Source organism: Pagrus pagrus (genome assembly GCF_965226575.1).
Source record: "Pagrus pagrus genome assembly, chromosome: 18".
NCBI classification, from domain to species: Eukaryota; Metazoa; Chordata; class Actinopteri; order Spariformes; family Sparidae; genus Pagrus; species Pagrus pagrus.
The window spans coordinates 19,025,420-19,041,534 of NC_140202.1; the positions used below are offsets into that span (position 1 = coordinate 19,025,420).

At 43.9% G+C, this 16,115-nt stretch overlaps 1 protein-coding gene across 1 annotated transcript; it reads left to right on the forward strand.

The window, feature by feature from the left end:
• Window positions 1–936: 936 nt before the first annotated feature.
• Window positions 937–9,962, forward strand: bmp4 (bone morphogenetic protein 4). Its single transcript, XM_084381584.1, has 4 exons — window positions 937–1,190; window positions 5,123–5,245; window positions 5,836–6,200; window positions 8,316–9,962. The coding sequence occupies exons 3-4, from the start codon at window positions 5,843–5,845 to the stop codon at window positions 9,167–9,169; spliced, it is 1,212 nt and encodes a 403-aa protein (XP_084237710.1). The 5' UTR covers window positions 937–1,190; window positions 5,123–5,245; window positions 5,836–5,842; the 3' UTR covers window positions 9,170–9,962.
• Window positions 9,963–16,115: the final 6,153 nt, after the last annotated feature.

The following is a 16,115-nucleotide window of genomic DNA, read 5'->3' on the forward strand; positions in this document are numbered from 1 at the left end:
ACTTATTGCTACATTTATTATCATTTTGAAGAAAAGTCACCTGATTACATTTCTAATGAAAGCACACTGATTCTCTGTGGGATCCCTGAAGAGGGGTCCCCTCTGTAAACTTTATGTTACACCCTGATGAGCATCAGAACCCGTGTCCGTTCCCCTGCTCGCCTACATACACAGAATTAATTGAACTCAAAACAACAAAAATCTTCAAGAGGTTCAAGAGGAAAAAATATCTAAGTATTGAGATCAGGTAATACGATCATGTGAAGTGGAGTTGAGAGAAGCTGTTGAGTTGTAAAGGGCAGAGTGCACTTCAGTTTCTTTCTTTATACCAGTGACAGTGTGTGAGGAGCTTTCAAGGGCCTCATTAACGCTCATAATTGGCTCTGTAGAGGCCAAACGTCTGAATATCTATAATCTGTCATGCAAATGCGACTTTATTTCTTTTATCATTTATTTTAGGGTTGACCAGTGTGATAGTTCCTGCGTTTATTTTTATTTATCACATTTTATTAGTCTTATTTATTATTTAAATTCCCAATAAATGCCAAAAAGTTCTCTTCAGACCAGTTGTTTACATCTGCAGGCACATGGGTCTTTTTATTTAGAGTACCACGACTTCGATCCTCGCACCGAGCAGTTTACTGTCTGGATCCCGGCATTTAAATGCAAATTCAAAAGCGTCGCGCATGTGACCCCGTCGCCTGTTATTCACAGTCAAATGACTGAGTTTCACATAATGAAAATACTGCGCGCAATGAGCTGTCTTTATTTAAAGCGGAGGAGGAGAGAAGGGGGGTTATCCAAGGTGTTTGAGACAGATGAGGGAGGTGGGGGTCGGGGAGGAGGGAGAGAGGGAGGAGGCAGGGAGGGCAAATTGGGCGGACACATAAAAACTGCAAGGGGCCATAGATGCTGGATCATTTGGAAAGTCTGGTCGTCCCTGCGCACCGCCCGCCCTCACGAGCCGTACTGGAGACGGATAGGAAACCCTGCTGCAGACCCCCGAGCGCCGGCCTTCGCTCCTTCTCTTGTCCGCTCAGAGGTGTCGCTGCAAAGGATTAATGAGCCAAAAAGGCACCCAATCTCTCCTTTAAGGCTCATTTCGGCGTTTTTCGGCTTTACGCCTGGACTGCCTTACACCTTCCCGTTCATATTCACTTCATTCGAGGATACCTGTACCTCTACTGATGGTAAGCGCTCATCTACTCACACATTTACGCACCACAGAGGTTCAGCAGGGCAGTTTTTTTTTTTTTTAACAAACTGGACCTGGTGAATAGAACAGGAGGGATCTCGTTGACAGTTTGGGTCTTGGTGTTTGTGCGCGTTTAGCCGACTTCACTGAGAGTTTGGAGAGCATTCCCGGCAGAAATGTCCATGGAAACGTGCCCATAATATCAGTACAGTCTGCGTCTGTGAAATAAAGTGTAAAAAAGTGTATTTGGAGACGAAAGAGCGCATTGGCGGAGCTCGTAGTAGGTTAAAGCCTTTTGTGCCGGAGAGTTGAGCAGTGACAAGCCAACATACTGAAGTGAGGTCATTTCCAAACAGAGCGTCCAGTTTCTCAACACGTCTCTTCCTCCAACACAATTAAAATATTTACATTTTTCCGATTTGTAACTTTCCCCCCCGAAGTTTGGCACGGATTTTGCGCGATCAAACACCTGTGTCTGCTTCGTGTCATCCCGGTATGCGTAATGTGAAAGATGGAGATGACACAGCTCCAGAATCGGAAGGGAAAAAAAAAAAAACATTGTTTGTTTCTTGAGCGCATTTTAATAATTCTAATTCATCTCGTCTTTACGCACGTTTTCGACATTAATACCGAGCAGATGTAAAACATTTCTGTCCTGCAAAAACATTACCAGATACCAGATGTTGATTCCGGTTTGTAATTGTCGGAGGGCATTGTAACGCGAGGACTCACATGTTTTCACTTGTTTTGTAACAGCACCTGTTTTGCAACAAATGATCGTATAGCGGAATTGTGACATTTAATACAGTAAAGCTGCAGCAGAGAGGAGCTGTGCGGCCTGCAGGCGCATGGCGTCCTTGGCACCACACTCCTTTACTTTTCAGCTCAAGTTTCTCTGCCATCATGCAGGGAAGCTGAGTTTCGACAGTGTGAAATCCGTTTAATATTAACGTAATTATATATATGTATTCACCCAGAAAAGATCACGTGCGCCAGGCAAAGAGAGGCTCATTTTATTTGGCTGGTTTCAGGAAAATACTGGCTCAGGTGTTGACTTTTTATGGATGCCACATTTGTATTATTTAACACTCTTCAGCCTGCTCACATTTCATATTTCATATCAGCATGAACAATCTAAAAAAAAAAGCCATGCAACTCATCAACCATATGTCGGAGCTTTTGCCTTCACAGCTAACAAAACCATTAACCTGCTCTCAGTGATCTCACTGACTGTGAATGTTCTCACTGTTGAAGTGCTGCTGAGAGCAAATAAAAAATCCCAAACCTACATTATTCGACAACAAGAGGTTTCCACCAGTCCAGGTCTCTGTTTTACTTCTGTCAACACTAATGAGAACACTGTGAAACCACAGTTGTTATTTAAAATCCTTTAAGTTTTGGTTATGACCCCTTTGTTATCAGGAGGGTAAACAAACACTTAAAATACTTTTTTAAAGGACATTTCTATTTTTTCTTTGCCATTATTTGAAGAATCATTAATACTCTGCTTCATTATGAACAAAAACCTTAGTAGCACCAACCAGAGAAGGATATTTAACATGAAATATCACTTTAACCGTGTTGGTCAACTGATTACTGGCACCTAAAATGATCAAATCGGGCCAGAGATCTGGCTGTTTGTGGTAACCTGTTGCCCTCCTCCCTCCCTCCCTCTCGCCTTCCCTCCCACCATCACTGTCAAATTCCTCAGGAAACACATCTGAAGAGCCATGTGCATAGTCTGATCACATTATCTCTGGTCAGGGAAAGAGAGAGAGACAGAGAGAGAAAGAGAGAGAGAGGCCAAGGGGGATCGAGCAAAGCCAAGGGCAGTTGACTGCTCCGGCCTAATTGCACCCTGGTCTGCATTTGTTGTTGCAAAATGTGTCTCTGTCTGTCGCTCAGTTCAAAAGTATTCAGAGAGCGGAGCCGCTTTAAAGACGGGAATTCTGTTTTGCCCTCACTGTTTGACCAAGATGAGTAAATATGCTGATAAATGTGGTGGAAAATCTTTGAGAAAATGAACAGAGTTTGGCGTAACTGGAAATGTTTTTCTTTTTTTATCACCGCTGGTGAAAACAGGCCAGCGAAGTGAACGTGATGACTTTTTCCAGAGTTGAAAGTTCCTCCCTGTCTGTCTTACATCTTCTTTCATCATCATCGCACCACTTTGAGTGTCTGTCTGTTTTAGCCTGCAGCTTTGTCAGTGGCTGGTTACAGTTACAAGATGTTCTGTATGGTCAGTGTTTTTGAGTGCTATGAATCCCTGTAATCATGGGAGAGGCCCTCGCTGTACAATGAACGTTTGTTGTAAGAGATGTGCACACACACACACTCACTCTCTCATACACACACACACGTTATCCCCCACCCCATGGGTAATAGAGCTGATCATGTTCTGAACCCTCCTCTCCCCTTGCCACAGTTCTCACGAACATGCAAGCGGTGGCACACACTTATGCGCGCTCGCTCACGCACGCGCGCCGTTTAGCTCGTGCACACGCGCACCGCACATCACCCTTTCTTCGCGCACACTGGATCTAGTGTCATGACCGAGAACTGGGGGGTCAGTCGGAGGTCAAAGTCTAATGCTGTTAGGAAAAAGATCCTTGATTGCATGTACAGCGAGCCATGCAGGGGCCGAGATACAAACCCAGACATGCACACACACACACACACACACTGCATGTCTCACACACACACACAATGTTCCTGTTAATGTGCATCCTCACTGTGTAGTAATGCTTGGGTGCTCTCCAGTGGAACGGGTTCCAAATGATGACCGAAGACCTACTTCGCTGTGTCTGCTCTGTGGTGCTGTTGTTGTGGTTAAAAATCCAGTAATTTTATTAGCGTGATTCAACGCCATTTAGCACATTTAAAATGACGTGTAAAAGAATTGAATCATTAGAGCCCTAATGCTGCGCTTGTTAAAGCAACCAGAAGGAGAAAAAAGACAGTTGAGGCTTGTTTTTAAGGGGTATTTGCAAGATTTTTGTGGGAGAAGCGTTTAATTAAAGCCTACCTGTTGGTAGAAAGTTGATTTTCTAGTCTCATTCCCAATTTGTCAAATACTGCTTGGATTGGCGGCCTACCCGACGTACAATCCCAAAGCGTCGGGCTAGGGAAACATTAAGCGTCAGTATTACTATCTTACTAAAAGGAGTTTTAAAATTCATCCCCTGGAACAAAATTTCAAGAAACTATCAGTGATCATGTGGTTAAATAAATATTAAATACGCCCTCCGATAATCCGTACACACACCGGTGCTGGGTGTACGGCTCTTCTACCGACGACAGTGATGTCAAAGAGCAGCAGGCCTGTCAGCAGCGTCACTGCAACCTGTGAGATCCCTCAAGTGGGGAAGCGTTACCAAGAGATGAGCCCCTTTCGAGAGGCATGTATTGAGTTCCTTGTGTGCGGGGGGATAAAGGTTGAGCGAGTTCACTTGGAGACGGTTTCTGTAAGCAAACAGCCCGTCTTGTTTTGGATATAGATTTTTACCACTCCTGATCAAAGAGGCGTTATCAGCTCCTTGGCTTGTGTGTGAACATGAGAGGAGACTTTCTGGCTTTTTTTTTTTCAGTCGATGTCGGCACTTTTTCGCTCTGGGAGAGGAACTTACCATCACTGCTCAAGTAGCTGCTTTTGAAGTGGGTTTCTTAATCAATTTCTGAGACAATGTTATACTGTGATGAGGTGTGTTTTGCTGCCCAAGGCACCAGGGATCTGCTGTCTGTGTTGTGGCACATACCTCCTTACATTCCAGTTACAGTAAATAGCTAGCTTAGCCCGTGAGCCAAAATGATAAGCCTTAAAGAGACACTGGTTCTCTCTCTTACCCACATGCGCTACTCTAAGTAAATAACATGTAACAGCCTCTGAATTGAGTATATAATCATGTTTTTTCTATCTGTATCTTTCAGGAACAGGGTCACTCCAACGTTCTCCTGCAGCCGCCCAGCACCACCTAACATTTCCTGGAAGAACGTGTCCATTGACTGCTCCCAACAAACATGGACTGTTTTCCCATGCTTTATTTTCTGTCGGTAAGTGAGCGGACCATACCATTTCAATTTGTGGCATGTGACACATTTTTCCCCTTTCCTCTCCGTCCAACTCCCGATGGGGTGTTGGGCGAGGGCTTGTACGAGGAAGAGCTTTTTCAATTTAATGTGTGGCACATAGTCCTTGGTTTGCCCCGTGGCTTGTCAGAGGAGACTGTGAGGGACCGCGGCTCCTTATCGAGTTAAGAATTTGCTCTGACCCCAGGGCTGCCTCTTTTATTTGTCTAATCATAGTGGAGGAGGGAGGAGACGGGGGGGGAAGGGAGGGAGCGTACGAGGAATGGCCCTCAGATTCCATTCAAAAAAGTTGTGTTCTTGAACCAGCTGTTTACCTTTGGAGGATGTCGCCAAAGATAAACTGCAACTGTGGTCTATCTGATTGGGGACTGCTTTACTGTAAACAAGGCAGCCTAGACTGCATAACCAATTAGAGTTAGCCTTCGGAGGGAGCAGTTAGAGAGGACAGTGAAGACATGCTAGTTAAAAGAAAGGCCTTTCTCTCCCTTCGTTGTGTTTCTTTTTTGTGTTTTCCTCTGCTAATCTTTTATCTCCCTGTACCATCTCCCCCTCAGAGACATCATGATTCCTGGTAATCGAATGCTGATGGTCATTTTAATATGCCAAGTCCTGCTGGGAGAGAGCAACCATGCTAGTCTGATACCTGAAGAAGGGAAAAAGAAAGTACCGGGCCTGCAGGGTCGTTCGGCCGCTCAGAGCCATGAACTGCTGCGGGACTTCGAGGCCACGCTGCTGCACATGTTCGGCCTCAAGAGGCGGCCGCGGCCCAGCCGCTCGGCCACGGTGCCTCGCTACCTGCTGGACCTCTACCGGCTACAGTCGGGGGAGGCTGAGGAGGCCGGAGCGCATGACATCGCTTTTGAGTACCCGGAGAGGTCAGCCAGCCGGGCCAACACAGTGAGGGGCTTCCACCATGAAGGTAAGGAAAAAAGAAATGCACAAGAACTAAAGATGGAAATGTTCTCCTCAGCGGGAGGAGTGATGATAAATGGATAAATGTCAGCACAGAAACATTACACCATACTCATGGTCATTGTTGCCAGGCATTCCAATAATTTTGGTAGTAATATATTTCATTAGCATGGGCGAGGACTGCAAAGGCTTCAGGGCGAAAAAAAAAAAAAAGAAGAAACATTTCCTACATCCCTTGAAATATGATTGTAAGGCAGTTCCACCCATCTCACCATAACCAAGGAATCTAAGGATGTGGTCACCAAACTCTGTCTACAGAGGGGCAAAAAAATTCTGCTAGACAAGCTCTCAAGAGCCTCATTTGACAAAAGTCTGCATGTTTGGTTAGCAGCTGAAGGAAAAGCATACCTTCATATTACTGACTTACACTTCTCACCCCACCCAGCAGAACACGGCTTAAAAAAGCTTCAGTCTTGGCCTGGAATTGGAGTGTGCTCCTCTCTCATGTCTCCAGTTTATATGGAGGGCTCTTTTAGCAGGACCTTCCTCAACATGCAATTATCTTTAATGCTACTCTGCAGGCTTCTAAATAAAGCCCCTACTGCCAACAATGTGGGTGCTGAGAGCAGACGCTGCAGCTCTCTGAAGAGATGGAAAAACAGTCTCAGAAGCTGGTGTGATAGAAAGAGTGGAACGTTAGAAGGGTTCCTGGTCCGCATTGTGACGTGGGTCTGGTTAGCTTTCGCGACAAACGCAGAGGTTTCAATTAGTCTCGGAGAAACTCCAGGGTGAGGGATCTGTTGAATGTAAACTGAGGTCGGAAAGCGAGACTGAAACATGTCGGGTGAATGCTTGGAAGTCTTTGGCAGAGAGATGATTTACCAGACTCAGAAAAAGCGAGGGAGCCAATCTTGCAGCGCGGTGAACTGAGGAAACCGGGGAGCTTTAGGGCTACAGAACATGTCTGCCCTGAGGGGGAGGAGTGAGGAAGGAGGGATGAGTCAGCCTTAATGGGGCTCGTCAAACACACTGCTAGTGGCAGCACACAGGAACACGCACTTACACGGCAGCGCACCAAGGACCTTCTCCGCGTGATGCAATGTGTGTGTGCGCACGCTTTCTTCTCTTTCGCTAAACTATGTTAATAATACGATTCGAGGCCCTTTGAGTGGGAGTGCTCGCTTTCATGGAAGCACCATTGTGCAATAGAGTGAATCATCTGACTGATCCGTCCAAAACACTGTGAGGTATTACAGTCTGCAGCAGACGGACGGTTTACAGGATAGGTGAAACGTTTAACCTTTTCTTCTTGAATTCAGAAAGAAAGATGGGTTTTTTATTGGTTTGTGTAACAGGTGACATCTCCCCGATTTTTTTTTTTTCTTTTAAATAAGACCACAAAGCAGACGATTCTGAATAAGCTCTGGTCGAGGGATCTGAACGCATCGAGTTCCCTGGAAAGACCTCCTTTCCCATTGGCTTCAGATAAATGAGATTCTACTGTATCGTCTGACTCCTTAATGATTATTCACGATGAAAATGATAAACGTCTTAAGTGAACAAACTGCAGAGCTAATCAGAAACACAGCAGGTTTTAATAATGAGAACCACCTGGGCAAGATTAGGGCCTGGGTGTGAAATAACAGGGGTGGATTGAGCAGGAAAATAGTAGACACAACATTCCTTTCCCCAACAATGGTGATCTTGCCAGAAATCTGCAGACTGAGCGTGGAACAGGGAGCCTCCACTGTGTTTATACTGTAGCTGTGGTACGTTAATCACCACCCTCCTTGTAATGCATGTTTCAGCAAAGTGCTCAGAGAAAGGCATTGAGAGAAGGGCTGGATAATCCTTATAGATAGATAAGGAAGTGCGGACGGTGTATATTTATATTACTGAATACCCCCGAGGCCTTGAAAAGTGTGTAAGCACATACGTTTGTGTCAATTAAGATATGTTAGAGTGAGGAAATGTGAGGTGAGTGCGAGTGTTTTATAGTTTTAGAGATACAGTTCATGAAAAACTCTCATGAAGAAGTTTGCTTTCTCCACATTGCCTTAGCAAAAATGAAAAGTTCTGACTTGCAGCGAATAAAACCTCCCATATTTCTCTTCATTTTCAGAGCACATGGAAAGCGTGCATGAGGGAGATGATGGAGAAACCATGCCCCTTCGCTTCCTGTTCAACCTCACCAGCATTCCTGAGGACGAGCTGCTCTCTTCCGCCGAACTGAGGCTCTACCGTCATCAGATAGACGAGGCCGTCGCTGACACCCTCTCGCAAGACCAGGGGCTTCACCGGATAAACGTGTACGAGGTGCTGAAGCCACCGCGCAAAGGGCAGCTAATCACGCAGCTCTTGGACACGCGGCTCGTGCGCCACAACGCGTCACGCTGGGAGAGCTTTGATGTGAGCCCTGCCGTGCTGCGCTGGACTCGTGAGGGCCTCCCAAATTATGGGCTGGCCGTGGAGGTCCTGCACCTCAACCAGACGCCGAGCCACCAGGGCCGACACGTCCGCGTCAGCCGCTCGCTACACCGGGAGCCCGGCGAGGACTGGGAGCAGCTACGCCCCCTTCTGGTAACCTTTGGCCACGATGGGAAGGGTCACCCGCTGACCCGCCGGACCAAGCGCAGCCCCAAGCAGCGGGGCCGTAAACGCAACCGCAACTGCCGGCGCCACGCACTGTATGTGGACTTCAGCGATGTAGGCTGGAATGACTGGATAGTGGCGCCCCCTGGTTACCAGGCCTATTACTGCCACGGGGAATGCCCCTTTCCTCTGGCGGATCATCTGAACTCAACCAACCATGCCATTGTTCAGACACTGGTGAACTCTGTGAACAACAACATTCCCAAGGCCTGCTGCGTGCCAACAGAGCTCAGCGCCATCTCCATGCTCTACCTAGACGAACATGACAAGGTGGTCCTAAAAAACTACCAGGAAATGGTAGTGGAGGGCTGCGGCTGCCGCTAACACACAGACTTACTAGAACTCGGACTTGAAAAAAAGCAACATGGACGCTAAAACAAATCAGAAGGTCTTTACTCCCAAAAATGTTCACTTGGACCCTTATTTATAACTTTTATGTTGAGGTGTATGTTTGTCTCACTTTTTTTTTTGTTTCTTTGACAATATGATCATATATTTTGACAAAATATATATATTTATATCTACATATTAAAAATAAATTGAGTCCTTATTTTAAACATAAAAAGCTGTACAACTTTTCATAATGTACATTAGATTGTATAAGGTTTTTTTTATTGAGAAAATAGTAAAAACAATCTAAAAAGTAAAGTTTATTTACTGGTAATATTTATTGCTTTCATATGATATACATTTTTGGAGAAAAAAATAAAAACATGAATTGCTTCTGATGACAACTTCGAGCAGATCACAAGACGCACCCTTTGTGTATTTGCCTAAATAAGAGCACGGCGTGAATTTACCACCACACACTCGGTGGAAATAATCAGAAAATGTACATTGACTCTAATTCACTTCTTTGATCCTGACAAGCCCCTCACGACAAAAAACCTTTTACCTTCTTGTAAAATATCTGTAATAACTATCTCCTATGAGAGGGTTGTGAGAATAAATGTGGACAGTAGTTATTTATTACTGTTTTAACATGAATTGGATTTAAATTCGACCCTGATTTGAAATGTGCTCAAATCACTTTTCAGCTAAAAGAAAGATAAAAGCAGAGAGATCTTTCTGATGCTCTGTCTTCTCCCAAATAAAAATGGTTTGGTTCATTATCTGGCATCTCACCAGCTCTGAATGTTTCACACTTCATCAAAGAAAGACAAATAAGGGGAATTCTCCTCTCGCAGTTCTGCATTTTCCGCAATTTTTAATCCTGTTTTCGACGACAGAAGCTGTTACAGGAGTGGTATGCCATTTCAAAGCTAGCAGGCCTTTGGGTTGGGGCCGTATTGTTCTCAAATTTCACTTTTATGTCAATTAGGCTAACATGTGGTGGTTGGACACTCGCTAATCCAATTGCAGTCGGGGCGGCTTGTTGAGCCTGACTGTGGGAGAGTGATTCTATTGTTCTTGACGTCCCCACATTGGGGGCATGATTGTGGCCGATGCGTCCTGCCCTGATACAAGGCGGCTGAGTCCTCAGAAGAATCAAAGGTTAGACGCTCTGTCTCCTGCCTTTGTCTTCAGCGGCTCATGCCGGCAGAGCAAAGACGCCTGTCTCCAACCTGTGCCCCATCACACAATAGGCTTCTACATCACTTATTTACAAGCTGACGGCTGGCCCAAATTATATGATAATGTTTAGAGAGAGCGACTCCTTTGAACTGCTGGGGGACGTTGACTGGGCTTTGTTTCGTGGAGGGTGCTCTGTACATCATCATGTCTGATGTACAGGGTGCAAACACCGCTATTATCAGCATTTAAGGGATTTTTTGAAACACACTTTAAAGGTGCACGATGCAGTTTTGGGAAAGACATTTTAATCAGAGAAGGATCTCCATTTAATTATTTTTCTTATGCCTAAACAAACTAAATAAACACACGCTCTGCATTTCATGACTGAATAAACTGAATAAACAAACTGATCTTAAAGGACAACACAATTTTATACTGTTTTACTTTGTTTTATAGTTGGCGGACCCTGCCACCTTTCTAGCTTCAAACAGTGTTCAGGAGACCTCATTTTCTTTTGAGAACACCTCGCTTATTCAGTTATGGAAAAAAATATTTCTTAGTTTCTAGTATTACCTCATTAATGTTGCAAATATTGTTTGAATTTCCTCTCCAAAACTACATAGTTCCCCTTTAATGTGTTATTTTTACATGTAAAAAGTACAAATTAAGGTCCACACAACTTTTTTAACTTAAAAAAAACAAACAAAAAAATCTTAACTGGTAAGTTGTGACAAATAAAGAAGCTGTAACATTAGGTGGTTTATTTTAATGACAAGTCAGGTTTTCTACTGGAGCTTGTGCAGGCCCCCCAGGCCCTCTAATGGCTGCTGGGCTTCTCTTTGATGCCCGCATATCAGCTTCAAAAACGAGGCAGACCGCTAAAGGACGACAAGACGGAGAAGAATTTCATTTTGAAGTGGCTGAAGGCAGAGGAGCGGGTGGGAGGTACATGTATGTGTGTGTTCGGGAAGAAGAAGGGGGGTCTTCTCAGCAGCTTGACAGTGCAATTACAACATTTCAACTAATCTCCCCCTGAAGTGAGATAACATCAGCCAGTTATGATAATTGTCTTGCCTGTTCATTATCCCGCTACCCTACACAAAGAGAGGATGCATGTTTATTAAAAGGCCCAGAGAGAGACGTTTATTTAAGCTCAGCACACCCAGTGAGCCTGCCATTACCAGCCAGCCAGCCAGCCAGCCTTGAGTCGTGCCATTAAAGCCTTCAGCGGCATCATGCCACAAGTCCCAAATGCTTCACTGAGTGTCATCAACCACGTGATTCCTAAGAACTTCAGGAAATAGATAGATAAATGTGAGTGTGTGTGAGTGAGTGTGTGTGAAGCGAGGTAGGGGAGGGGGGTGGTTGGGGTCAACTACAGAATGAGTCCTTAAAAACAGATTGAGGGCTTTGTCATTCCTATGTGACGTGCCACTCAGTCTCCTGTAAGTGCTCGTTCTCACGCAATTACAGGTGAGTCATTATGCAGCAGGTCTATTGACACTGCTCGACTAATTGACTGGGCGAAGTCTTCAAAAAGCTTTTTATTTGGACGTTCCGCCGTAAAAGCCGAATGTTTATAGACAGTAAACCTCCTCGCAGGAACAAAAGGAAGATGATCCTCGCTTGCATTGCCTGGTTTGAGTGGGCGCGCTCCATACCTCTGTCTCTGAAATCTTCCTTTCTTTTCCCTCAGAGTTACCAGATGTTCGAGATCTGAATGTGTGTGTATTGTATGGTATTGTTTTTATTGCCAGTGTGAGCAGATGTGATTTAACTGAAAAAAAGCGACTCCATCCCTGACGTTCTTGGTTGCCACAGCCATGTGACGTGCTTTGCCTCACTTTCGTATTTCGTATTAATGTTTAACTTGTGCATTATGACAAACATGCTGATTTTAGCCAACGGAAATAACGTAAAAGCTCAAAGCAAAGGTGTATGACTAACAACTGGTTTCTACTAGCCAAAAGCGATGCAAGGCAAGGGTGCACAAATAGCTAACTAAGATAAGGTTAGCGCGCTAGTTAGTTGCTTTAAGCTGCTGGGAGCTCTATCATCGTTTTAGCTAACTTCCTGTCTGCAGCAAACAGGCGGATCCTGCTCTATGCGTGTTTACGAGGAAAAAGGGCCGCCTCTTCTTGGAGCTCCTTGTCCTGATTCGATAAATTGGGCAGGGATACCAGAATGATGCTCTGCACTGATGTCATTAAAAGCAAGGATTTTAAAAAATATATTTTACATTGTACCTTTAAAGAGTTCAGTTTATGACATAAGGCATCTGTAAATAAAGTTTTCAGAGTTAGAGTTGTAGCTTTACGCCGCACGTTCCTTTTAAACAGCTCACAGGTTGCATAATATACGACTGGGCAAAAAGCTAGCTCCAGTGATAAGAAAGACTGGCCAGAAGAATAAAACAGCAGGGAGAATATAAAGTGTTATAGTTTTGTCTTGTCGACCTGCTGGGAGATGTTTGGTGAGTAAGTCTTACCACCTGTTAAAAAAAATCCTCACCCTTCCTTTAATGTTTTAACTCGGTTACATTAACTAGTGCTACACAATTACTTTCTTTCACCTCCAACTCTTTCTGTGATCTATAATTTTCTACATCCAGTCACCGGTCAGCATGAAATTACGAATTTGGCGACTGAATGTAGGACCCACTGGGAGGTGACATTTAAAAAAACACCCCGAATCATTATTTAAACAAAAACAAAACATATCTAAATGACCGTATTGTACGTTCAGTTACATTAAAATCAAAATAAGTGATAAGAGACAGAAGAAAGGTTTGGAGACCAAGCTGAGTTATTTTTCCCTCTAACCATTCACTGCAGACATCTAACAGATGATTCACTTCATACCCTCACCAGTAAATTTTGTTGGTAGTCAAGGTTTGGAGCACACAGAGGAAATTCAATAAATAAATAAATAATAAAACCTGGTTATGGGATCATTCTGAAGCTGTTTCTGCTGCTCTGAGTTTTCCAAATATCATTTTGAAACACCAAAAAGAAAATTGTGCACACCTAAATCACATTAGAATGGTGGCAGACGTTTTGAAAAGCACTAGAGATCTCAAAACATCTGCAAATAAAACCAGAACTATCTGCAGGACGAGACACCGCAAGAGCCAAAAAAATGTTCCTTTAGTTCGGTTGAACTGAACGTTCACAGTTGCACTCTCCTCGTTAGTCAGTTTATTTATTCATTTGGCACGGACAAAGCAGTAAGTTTGGTGCTTGCAACATGCGACCATGCACAAGCACCAGATGCTAATTTACAACACCTGTCCGTGCAGGGCTGTTTCTAGCTCTTTTAAGGGGGTCCTATGCCCAAAGTCTTTTAGAGGCCCCTATTTTGTGAAACTATAGTGGGTGTTTCCAAACCGTATAAGCCATGTATTTAACATTTAAATGCATCAATGTGTCATAAAAAGACGCTAGGTCTGTTGAAAACTCTTAACGTCTTTTTTAAAAATCTTAAAGGTAAATTAAACCCACAGAAAATGATAATAAATGGGACGCACTGGAGTTTCCCTATATCAAGAATCTCCTGAAAACTTACAGGATTGCAACAACATGGTCTGCATTAAATCAGCAACTCAAATTATTTCAGGAAGGAAGGAGGAAAAGAAAAAACAAAATCATACCATATAGGTACAGATACAGATGTTGTAAGAACAATGTTGTTTCTCTTCCAGCCATGATTTAACACCTCTGTTAAAAACATTAAAGTTGAGTTGCTGTACAAGAACAAGTGTTTATGGACCATGTATTGAGCTCTGGATGCGTCACCCTGTGCTGTGCTGCAGTCCCAAACTGGAAAGAGTTAGTGGATGCTCTCTTGTTCGGCTCTCTCTGTTCGGCAGAGAATCAGGAGGGGCTATTGTGATGATAGCTCATGTCAGTGCTGCTCGGGGGTCACGGCCTCTTGTTTCACTCTCCCACTCATACTTCCACATGCATGCATACACACGCACACGCATTCTTTCTTATACACTTTTCCAGGGTATATCATTTTTACACAAAGACACGCACGCACACGGACACACAGGTCTGAAACCTTAGACCCTTCCCGCTGTCCATCTGTAGGGGTTATCTGTGTGACACCTCCTCTCACCCCTGTCTGTGACTCATCTCCACTCATCACGCACACCTCGGCGCTAGCACATGGCAGCCGGGACGCTCCACGGTGCATTTAAGGGGATAAGGCTGTCATCGATGGAATACTTTGACCTCGGGGTCACAGGCACAAAGCGCATACACACGGGCACACGGCGCGTACAGTGCAGGTAGTAATGGGTAATAGTAGAGGAGCATTTTACTCTGCAGGGTTCAGACACAGGTGAAGATCATTTCTTTAGTGCTGAAACAATCAATTAACAGAAAACTAATTGACTTTATTGTTTTTAATAAGCAATTAAAACCCCTCAATACACGCTGGATATGTTGTTTACACATCATCCTACATGTCTACACTGTTTTGGGATGCCTTTTACAGTGCAGCAACTGATGCTTATAACCTCTGTGTCAGTTTGTTGTTTGGTTGGTTTGTTACCACGATTAAACAAAAACTACCAGACGGATTTCCACGAAAGCTGGATGGAGGACGGGTCTCGGCCCAGAATAGACCCCATTAACTTTTGGTGCAGATCCAAATAAAGGGACAGATCCAGGGTATTTTTTCTCACTTTATTTAACATGGGAAATAGGGTGTTTTTTTTCTGAGAAATTAACATCATTTTTGTTTTGTTTTTCTCAGGTAATAATGCATCAATCTTGAAAAATTCTGGTGTATTTAGGTGGCTTGTATCTGTGAGTGAGAACAAAAGGGGACTGTTAGGCCTCGGCAAAGGTATGCACTTTGCTGGGTGCTCAGTTCTACTTAGACTAGTAGTTTTATAACATTTTGAAGTAGTCTCTGGGTGTTCAAATACATTCAAACTTGCAAAGCGATTAAAGTAAGCTTACCTTTTTGCCCTTTTTTTTGCGTAGTTAACTACTGAAACTAATTTTCAGGGGCTTTTTGTGGCATATTTATTGTTTGCTATTATGTCAATCATGCAAACAAAACTGCAAAATGCTGGTGCCAAAGGGAATTTTGGGACTGTAAGTCAGACGAAACAGGCAGTTGTCAGACGTTAGATATGTCTTATGATGTAGAAATAGATTGATGTTTGTTTCACCATTTTCTGACATTGTATAACCTAAATTATTTATTGATTAATTGAAAAAATAATGGCCAGATCAGTCGATAATGAAATTAATAGATAGTTGCAGACCTGCATTGCAAGCCAAAAGACATAAACTGATTGACAGTTGTTAGGGTTTTGGTCATTCTCACCCTCTCCGAGCTTCCTTTAACTTACTGTGTGTGTATGTGTGTGCGCATGTCTTCACATGCACCCTTAAGTATGTGTGCGCGTTTACAAAATCTGCAGTCACTCGCTCTGTTCAGGCTGTTAGCAACCCTGATGTCTGTCAGTGGTGTTAGAAGAAAAACAATGAAGGCCTCTCAAAGAAAGCTTAATAACAGTAATTGCTGCCTGAGTGATTAGAAAGAGTATCAAATATTTCCATCCTGACAACTGTTCCCAAACAAAGCGTACAGGAACGGGCGGTCGGGGGGCCGTGGAGTGTGTGAGTGTGTGTGTAATGGGGGTTACACACTGACTGTGTGATTAAACCCCCTCGACACTCGTTTCTCTCACCAAGCCTCCCCGACTGGGAAGGGATCGCAGTGGAAATTTCCACTT